The 10,249-nt window shown below is 39.1% G+C and overlaps 1 protein-coding gene across 1 annotated transcript in view; it reads left to right on the plus strand.

The window, feature by feature from the left end:
* rbfox3a (RNA binding fox-1 homolog 3a) overlaps nucleotides 1-10,249 on the plus strand; it is a 451,725-nt gene that overhangs the window by 266,694 nt on the left and 174,782 nt on the right. The window contains exon 5 of the mRNA XM_016504819.1: nucleotides 7,740-7,861. Coding sequence (XP_016360305.1) covers nucleotides 7,740-7,861 — 122 coding nt within the window. The remainder of the gene's footprint in view (nucleotides 1-7,739; nucleotides 7,862-10,249) is intronic.

The raw sequence follows: 10,249 nt of genomic DNA on the forward strand, positions 1-10,249 counted from the left end.
TATATATCTATATATATATCTATAAAAGGTCTATATCTAGCCATGTTTTTTATACACATTTTTGTGTTTTTTTAATATATTTAAATATATTTTTAAATCATTTATTTATTTATTTATTTTCTGTATACATTTTTCCTTTTGCTCCATCAAAACTATATCCAGGCTGTTGTTGTAATTCCAAATTAAAAATATAGCTGCAAGCAGCAATTACCGGGGTTCAAGCATTTAAGGCATTTAAGCACATAAGGAAAAATATTTTGTTAACATGGCTGTAACCACTTAAATCAATGACTAAAAATAGCATTTTGGGCAAATGCAGGTAATTTACCAAAGAAATATGATGATTTTTAACATGTATGACTGTTATAGCGCAATGGTCCGATCACCATGAAACTTTGCATGCTTGTTAAGAGTCATCAGTCACATGTTTTCACCAAGTGTCGTAAAGTTTCGATCAAGTCGATCGGACCAACGGTTGCATAGTTATAATCATTTTTAGGTTTTTTTCGTCTTATAGCGCCACCAAGTGGCAGAACTGCGAATTTTTTTTTATTTAACCAAAGATTGAGCTTGCACACATGTGTACCAAGTTTGGTGAAGATATCTCAGTCCGTTCAGGAGTTATAGCCATTTTAGTAAAAATGGCCCCGTCCCTAACAGACGTTTTTGCGTCCCTACGCGACGGTGAGTTGAAATTTCAACTTTTTTTTGATAATTTTTTATATTTACTGTCCAAAGAACATTTCTGCACTGGTTTTGTTCAGGTGAAAAACACCGACAAACGGTGTAGGAGTTATGAGGGCTTTTGCGTTTTTGATCGCTGTAGAGCCCCCTCAAGTCGATCGGACCAACGGTTGCATAGTTATAATCATTTTTAGGTTTTTTTCGTCTTATAGCGCCACCAAGTGGCAGAACTGCGAATTTTTTTTTATTTAACCAAAGATTGAGCTTGCACACATGTGTACCAAGTTTGGTGAAGATATCTCAGTCCGTTCAGGAGTTATAGCCATTTTAGTAAAAATGGCCCCGTCCCTAACAGACGTTTTTGCGTCCCTACGCGACGGTGAGTTGAAATTTCAACTTTTTTTTGATAATTTTTTATATTTACTGTCCAAAGAACATTTCTGCACTGGTTTTGTTCAGGTGAAAAACACCGACAAACGGTGTAGGAGTTATGAGGGCTTTTGCGTTTTTGATCGCTGTAGCGCCCCCTATTGGCCGATTGCGGTGAGTCTTTGGATCTGACAAGAAGGCCGGACTACTACAATCTGATAAAGTTTCAGCTCTCTAGGCCTTACGGTTTGGGCTGCACGATCAGTTTTAGGGAAGAATAATAATAATAATAAAAATCCTAACAATTACAATAGGGTTTCAGCACTGCGTGCTTGAACCCCTAAAAATAAAAATTCAGTAGCAGGGACAGCGAGGGTCTCATTGGGCTGGACGTTTGCTCAGCTTGTTTGAGATGTTTGGTCACTGATCAAAGCAGCACTTATTTTGGTGGTCCGTGCACACAAATCTGAAGCAAGTACAGAGAGAGAGAGCATATGGGAGTGGGCTTTCCAGCTGTCTCTGGTAGCATGCCAGTGGGATGACATGGGGCTCTGAAGTGTTGGGGGGGGAGCTGGCTGGGGACGAACCTGCGGAATGGCACACTGGAGATATGCAAAACGCTAATGATCTTCGCCCTCCCCCTGCCGGGACGGTTCTCTCTGCCAGGTCGCTCCAAGTGGTACATTCCACTGGGGATTCTCACCAGCAGGCCCAGGTATCCATGATTGCTTTTTAATGATAAATGACCCCGTTATAAGTAACCAAAAGACAAAATTCAACATTGTTTTGATAATTATTTATCTAGAGAGTCCAGAGAACATTACTGCAGTGGTTTGATCGAGATTGAGCGAAAAACCTAGGACTAGTTCGCAAAAGTAGGTTTTTAACGTATTTCTGTATATTTAATTAACGATTTGATTGACAGCAATGGTTTTTCAGTCACAGTCCATTCAACTGTAGGGGGAAGTGGAGCCAGAAGCTTGCTCCTGCCTGCACAAGTTAGGCCAATTAGGGTTCTATTTTTTTATTAATATGCTGCGATGTTAAATAAACATGCAAACAGCTTTCATGTTGTATGGCAATTAAATGCTGTTTTATTTGACTGCCACTTTAATCAGGCGGCTGCACAGGGGGAGGATATGCAGTTTAATTAAACTGTATTACTCTGCATTTCCTGTCAAAGCTTTTTTATGATTTCAGAGTAATCTATAAGGACAGCAGCCATTGATTTACTCACATTTTAATAAATTGTGCCGGTCCGTACCATTTCGAAACTCGGCACATGGGAGAATCGTAAAGCAAAATGGTGGAAACAAAGAAACGAGCAGCGGGCGCAAGTCATTTTTTATCATGCGGCATAACGACACCCCCCACAAACAATCATCTCCCAACTATGGCAGGGAGAAAGTTTCAAAAGCTCATTTTGCCCGATTTTATCGCTTCTCCTGTTCCATCAATATTGCCTTCTGGTTGATTTTTAATTTCAGGTTGGAGACCTCAGCATATTTAGTGTTCGGCTGATGACATTGTATTTATTTAGTGCTCTCGTCAATAGCGCACTCAAGTGCAAAAAGTCCCTCCCCCGCCTTTGCTGGGTTTTATACAGATAAGTCAAAATCTCAATGTACGTATATCCAGACTGTCAGCGTTGTATTAGCCCTTTGCCGTGGAACATTCATTTGATTTTTCATGTTTTTTTTCATGGATTCCTTTTTAAATAATGAGCACATAAATATATTTAAATATATTTAATATACAGTTAATGTATATCTATCTATCTATCTATCCTTCCCTCCATATATATATACTGGAAATGTGTCGAAATAGCAAAATTAATTAACCACAATTAATTTTGTGATTCAAGAAGTTATGATTTAGCATGTTCTTATATATTAATAATTTTAAAGAGTGGGCCCTTGCCCCTTGGTTTACTTTATTTTACCAGACAAAACTATGAAAACACAATACAAAAAGTGGCTATGGAAGTCAATGTACAGTATAGTTTTTTTCATTTCCATTACACTTTGTATCACTTTTTGTTTTTGCCACAATTTTAAGACCCCATTGTAAGTTACGAAAATCATCTGTATTGGTGATAATGATGACAGCAATGATTATGATCATGATATTCCGCTATTGTGAACCTATGAACCACAAATGATGATGATTAGTGATGATTAGGCTGATTGACAAATTGCATGAATTAAAAAAATCAATTTTCGTGCTCTAATGCAATTACCAGAGATGGATCTCTGGGCCAGTGTTTTCCCATGACGATATTTACAGCGTCCAGGCTCCACGACACCTTACGAGTTGGTATTTGTGTGTGTTTGTACTCATGGTCTCTCTAGACTTCAGGAAGGCGGAGGTAGCGGCAGAAACAGTGGCAGCATACGGTTATTAATGCCTTGCGTCCCTTGCAGCTATGTCTGCCGCCACAGCTTCATGCTGTATTAATCAGAGCACCGGCACGGACTGCCCCTCCAACTGCACATGATTAAGTAGGACTGGAGCAGTGTTTAAACAGACACAGCCACACTCCCCGCTCTGAAACAAGGCTTTTGAGCATCCCCAGGGTACAGGAGGGGTAATGAATACATCGTTTGGAGAGGCGTTGTGATGCCCTGGAGAGGGCTCTGGAAGAAGAGGACTTCTTTTTCTCCAGCCCTTGTGAACCAGGCTCTGGCCCAGAAACAGGCAGGGTGGGACTGCAATATGGACAGGCTGGTGTGGCTGGTGTGTTTGGGTTGGACAGATGTCCTGACAGAGCTGCCCCGCTGAGAGGAAGGGCCAAGTTCACCGGTCTAGTATCAGAGTGATGCCAGAACAGATCCGGGTCAGTGTGGCTAATGGAAGCACAGGCCCAGGACAGGATGGCCACTGCCAGAGCCACAAGGCTTGTGGGAGGAAGCTTCCAGCCGGAAGAATACAGACATTATGTCATCCCTGTTGCTCACTTGGCAATAACAAGCGCAAGATTTTGATATATTTTGCAGTGTTGTGGGTAGTTATTTTTATACAGTGGCCCCTAAAAGTATTTGGGCACTTGGACCACATTTAAAAATGTATGAATGTCAGTGCATTACGCAGCAAAATATCAAACCAAGTGTCATCCGTGTTAGAGAAAGATACTGCAAGCATGCTTCTCAAGCAAAACATTGTTTCGAATTCTAAAACAATACACATATAGATTTTCGGACACATTCTGTCTGTTAAATGTTGATGGATTTTCACTGTTTGATTCATTTTCTGTCATTTTGCATATATTTTACTGTAGTTCTAATGTCCATTTTGGTAATATGAGTATTTCTCTTTCAGCTATTGCTGTCAGTTATAAATGGAACCTTTTCATTTGGTACATTAAAATTTAATATTTCAAAATGAACAAGAGGACCCAAACTATGCAGTTCCAGTGCTGTTGATTTAACAGATCAACACAAGTCAAGTCAAGTCAAGTCACCTTTATTTATATAGTGCTTTTAACAATACAGATTGTGTCAAAGCAACTGAACAGCATTAATTAGGAAAATAGTGTGTCAATAATGCAAAATGACAATAGTAAACACTAATTTTTCAGTTAAAGACAGTTCATCATTGAATTCAGTGATGTCAACATCCAGCTCAGTTTAAATAGTATCTTTGCAATCAAGTCAACGGTATCGCTGTAAATGAAGTGTCCCCAACTAAGCAAGCCAGAGGCGACACACACAACACAACCAATATATACCAACAGATTAAAATAAGCTTTAAATTTAATTTCCTATGCAAACCTGTGTAAAAATAGGAGATTTTAGTCAGAAATCACTAGTATTTTTTTTTTTTACAAATACTGTGATTACAAAGAAATGGCAAGTAAACATGGAATTTTGAAGTACAGTAGAAAGATTGAAGATTGAACTATTTTCTTTGAAAACAAATCTTTGTTTTATTTACAACATCTAGAAATCATTTTGCTTATACAAACAAAACACATAATCACAGCTGTGCTGATATTTAGAAAAATACATCAAGATTGTGAGTGCTCTTATACAACAGGACGGTCATGTTTTTCGCTTCCGAATGAATCAGCAATTTCAACAAATCATTCAATGATGCACTCAATCACTTGACTTGAAGTATTCATTTAAGGACTAATCACTTAATTTTGTAAGACTCATTGGTTCTTGAATTGGACTACACCATTTGCGCAGTGTATTTTTGATAAATTAAAAATCTATTTGTTTTTTAATCAGATTACCCAAAGGACAAATGTGTGTTTTCTTGCTATTATTTTGCAATACGCATCCTTTTTATCTCGTCACATTCATTTCGGATTCCAAACTTATATTTAATATGAATTCTCTTGCCGCTGGATCGTATATTCAACAGAGGAGCGTGTGTTGCTTCACTGATGAAAAGTGGCGCAGGAAACACTGGCTAGAATAAAAATATTGATCTTGGGATTTTATCGATCAAAATTGAGATTGTTTAAATAAGGATTGCAATTAATTAGTAAGAATGTTTTACCCAAACGTTTGTGGAATATGATAACGTACCTATGTTTATTCTGCAGTGACACCTGTGTAAACTTGAAAAGTCAGTTCTGAGAATTATATTATCATTTCTTATATATTTTTTTTTTGTGCAATTCATAATGAGCATTTGTTTTTCAGTTAAAGCCTTTGCCAAGTGATTTATTTCCACATTTATAGAGTTGTTTTATAGTGTAAATTTCTATTTATGTTTCTTCTCTGATTATTATGTTATCATGGCCCTAGAATCCTCCACTCTCACGTCACACTTGAGATTCAAAGCCGGGTGCATCCCCACAGATCAGGCAGGGATCGTTTACGGCACTTATTGTCATCCTTGCAGAGAAATGCGAGATAATGCAGTCTCAGTTTCAACCTAAACTCCTCCATTCATCTGCATGAGTGCGCAGCGACGCGCCGACAAACCCTGGACCGAGATATGCCGATGGCAGATTTAGATGTGATGACACTCTTTTCTGCCTTAAATCAAACTGTTATTGCCTCCTTATCAAACCAACAATACTCCCTCTCACACACTGTTTATGACAACTTTGACATTTGGCTCAGTTTTTAAAGCCCTTGTCAAATTTGCCAAACTGCAGGGCAGAGTGAGATAGAGAGAGTATGGATAGGTTGTCAGAGAGAGAGAGTGAGAAGGGGGCTTTAAAGCCAAAGCGCAAGAGTAAGAACCAGGGGACAGGGAGATAGTGAATCAGCCTGGGGGGTCGTTGTAATGTATCTGCAGTGTAGCATGTCAGTGCAGCTTTACTTTACCGCATCCTCATCTCGCCGTCAATAATTAATCACAGGTGAGGCATGGTGAGAAACATGCCCACGGATGCCAAAGGAGCTTCAACCGGTGCCAACAGACAGCAGGGAAGCCTCAAACGCGATGACAGCCATCCCTCCCCGCCTCGAGTCTCACCTTACGACACGTTCCTGTGATGCAACGCGCCGCGGAAAGAGCAGGAACGCCGCTCGGCCTCCATATCTACGGCGAAGCGGCTGTTTTATTGCTAATTAGGCCATATCTTTTTATTCCTAGACACCAAAAAATCAGCCACATGTATCATGGATATAAATGCGTTATAGTTGTGATCGATTGGCTGTAGCGTGGCCCTGTGGCATGAATATTCATGGGGTGATGTATAGAGAGGGAGGGAGTGGCATCGGAGGCTCGTGGTGTGTGATCCGTGGACTTTACAGTCACTGCTGGGTAGCCTGCGGCTAGCAGCCACCATAAACAATAACGCAAGGCCCATTTATAACACTAAAACTCATGTGTCGCTGCAGCCACAAAGAGCACAAGTGACATTTTAATGGGCCTTTTTACTTTTTGTTTTTCAATAATGAATGCATGGCTTGCTGTGGTGCACTTCACTATTGTTTTGAGGCATAATGCAGATTTTTGCTGCACTTGGCATTTATAGGGAATAATTTAATACACATCCTTATTTTTTCTTTGCATTCTTCATTTCATTTTTTTCTTTCGTTCCTTGATTCCTTAATTCCGTCCTTTATACTTTTTTCTTCTTTCTTTCTTTCTTTCTTTCTTTCTTTCTTTCTTTCTTTTTTCTTTCTTTCTTTCTTTCTATCCTTCATACATTCTTTATTTTTTCCTTCATTTCTTACTTGCTTTTATTTCCTTCTTTTTTCTCATTCCTTCCTTCCTTCCATTGTTTTTCCTTCATGTATCATGTCCGTTCCTTCTTATCCTACAGTATTTTTTCTTCCTTTCTTTGTTTGTTTTTCCTTCCTTCCTTTCTTCCTATAATGTTTTATTTTTTCTTCCTTTATTACTTCCTTTATTACCGTTGTATTTTGTATGTTGTACTTCCTTTGTTTTTTCCTTCCTCCCTCCTTTCCATCCTTCTTTTTTTTCCTTCCTTCCTTCCTTTTTCTCCTTCCATTCTTATGACTTCTGCTTTCCATTTTTAATTCTTTCCTTCTTTCACTTTTTCCTCCTTTTCTTACTTCCTTTGTTTTTCTTCGTCCTTCCCTCCTTCCTTCCTTTTTCCGTTCTTCTTTCTTTACATCCTACCTTAATTGTTTATTTAGCTCTTCTTCTCTCCTATCTTCATTTCTATTATTATAATAATTATTATTTGTTTCTAGTCATTGTATATTGCTGTTTAACCTGTTCCAAATATTTGTATTTTTTTTCTCCTTCTGCAGAAACCAAACCAGGAAACGGGCTGTGTAAAACAGGAAGCATTGCTCTCTTTGGAAACGTAGTGTACAGTGGGCTGCTGAACGATCACTTCTGGCATTTCGGGGTTCCCCTTGTCACAAGACTGGTAAGTGGATGCCTTCTTTGTGATTTCCAGATTGGTGGCATGGTTGGCACTGCCTCTGTGCTCCCTTTGCCACCTCAGGATCTCTTGCTGGCAGGTGGAATTTGGCATCAGTTGTGTTTTGGCTGGGCAGAACTCGAACCAGGGGTATCCATTTTTTATACAGATCAGTGTGGCAAGGTTTATTTTAGCTTCAGCTCTGACAGCTACGCCCAAACGCAGAGAACAGCAGTAGAAAGGGAATAGGGATGATCTTGCAGCCGCTTGTCATGTTCTCCTTCCTGATTTCCCTGTCTGCCTTCTTTCTCAATGATGCAAGATCTAAATGAGTAGATAATGCATTGGCATATGATGTGTCTGTTTAAGAACTGAATATTAGTTGGCTACTCAAGTTTTAATTAAACTGTAATCTTAGCGCATGTCAGCGCCTCTGTCTTATTATGAATTGATAAATATTGATGCTCCGTCTTCCTGCGAAATATGTCAAACAGTATTAGCATACAGGCAGGGAAAGACAGGGAGGAGGCAGAGCTGGAGCAATTTACTGCCTTATACTCGATTAAGATAAAAAAGGATTTAGAGGATCAGAAGTATAAATCTCTGAGGGTAACTTGTTTTCCGTTGCTTTCCCAATTGAGCGTGCAGACATGTTTCAGACGAAAACTTTAGCCGCAGAATTGGGATGTAATTCAACTGCTGTCTACTGGGAGAATGTAGCATCATTTGATTCTGGTCGGAATGTTGAGATTTGTCCATATATCAACATGATCATTATTTTTATGGTTGTCTTAAATTTATGGCAAAACAAACTCGCACACATTACACAATTTTTTTGCCAACACATGAATAGGAATGCTGCTTGACTTAACGTTATGTGTTTCACGCAGCTGAAAACTTCAGTTTGTCCTTACTAAGGGGTCAGGGGTTTGCTAGTTATCACGGTCCTTCTAGGCCTTACTCGTAGATGCTGATACACTATTCTGTGGGCAAAAACCTTGAGAGACATTTATAAGTAGCCATGTATAATTACTAAATGTACTATTTTGCCAACAACATATAAATCCTGAGCATTTCATTATATTTAATAAAATTTTTTACCAGCAGTAGGTTTTTTTGGATGGCCCTTTAAAGTGTAAAATGAGATATTTGCACCTTTCCACCTTCCCTTCATATCACAGCTCAAGATAGTTGTTAGTAAATGGCTTGGGACCAGATGGTTTGCTGGTCTTTCAAGCTGGTCTAGTTAACCTTCCAGCCTGGCCAAGCTGGTGTTTAGCAGGATAGCCATTTTATCTCCCAGCCTGACCAGCTAAGAAAGTGCAAATGTAGTCCAGCAAGACCAGTAATAAGCTTAGACTGATTTAAGATGTTTTTAAGCTGGAAATGGACTGATTATTATGTTAAAGTCCCATTTGTCTTTACTGCTTGTGAATAAGACTATGTTAGAACACCATGAGTGACATTCCCGACAGAGAAAAAAAAAAAAAAAAAAAAAATTTTAAATTCCACTGGCTTTTTGCAGCACAAGTAGAAAAGATTTATTTTTTTGTTGAATGCATTTAAGTAGTAAATCATTTATAGTCCAATGACTAATTTGGCTTTACAATATTTACTTAATTTAGATTGAATGTCGGTTGCCGTAGCCGGAAGGCTCAAATCAATTATGTTTCCCAACTTTTACTTTTCCTAAACTTTAATTTTACTCTCCACTTTTGGAGATAGGAAATTCTACTAATGGCATTTGGAAATACAACGCTTCAAATAGCCAAAGCACGTTTAGTGTTTAAGTGCACTAGCATGCTAGCACTCAAATCACTATAAATGAGTTCTAACTCAGTTCCAAACCACATTCCTTTTTGACAAATTAAGTAAATTAGTTAATGCCTCTGTAATCAAGTGCAACGGTGCCTTTCCTTTTATCCGCTTGTTTTTTGATTAGTCCATACTTCCATGCATGTCACTTCCTGTACCAGTTTGGTCACTGGAATGTGCTTTTAATGAAAATGGACTGGCACGGCGATCCATTCCTTAATCCCCCCACCAAACTCCACTGCAGACGCTAAACTGCACCTTAACCAGATTAAGTCACTTGAACGTGTTTGGAGAATCGAGCCTCCCCACCAGATGGAGAGAAATGGAGGGCAGTTGTTTTTGAATTAGGTCTCCCTCGATTTTCCTTGCCGGGTTAATGAATAAATGAACTGGCGCTGTAATTGGAAGGGAGTGCGTTGAGAGAGAAGGAGAGGAGCATGCAGCTCCATTGAGTTTATGGAGGCAGAAATTATGACGTTGGGTAAAGCACTGATGAGGAAGGTATAGCTCAGTGGGGCGAACATGCATGATAGAGTGTGTGTGTGTGTGTGTGTGTGTGTGTGTGTGTGTGTGTGTGTG

This window comes from Sinocyclocheilus anshuiensis, unplaced genomic scaffold (assembly GCF_001515605.1).
Source record: "Sinocyclocheilus anshuiensis isolate Anshui unplaced genomic scaffold, SAMN03320099.WGS_v1.1 scaffold190, whole genome shotgun sequence".
Lineage (NCBI taxonomy): Eukaryota > Metazoa > Chordata > Actinopteri > Cypriniformes > Cyprinidae > Sinocyclocheilus > Sinocyclocheilus anshuiensis.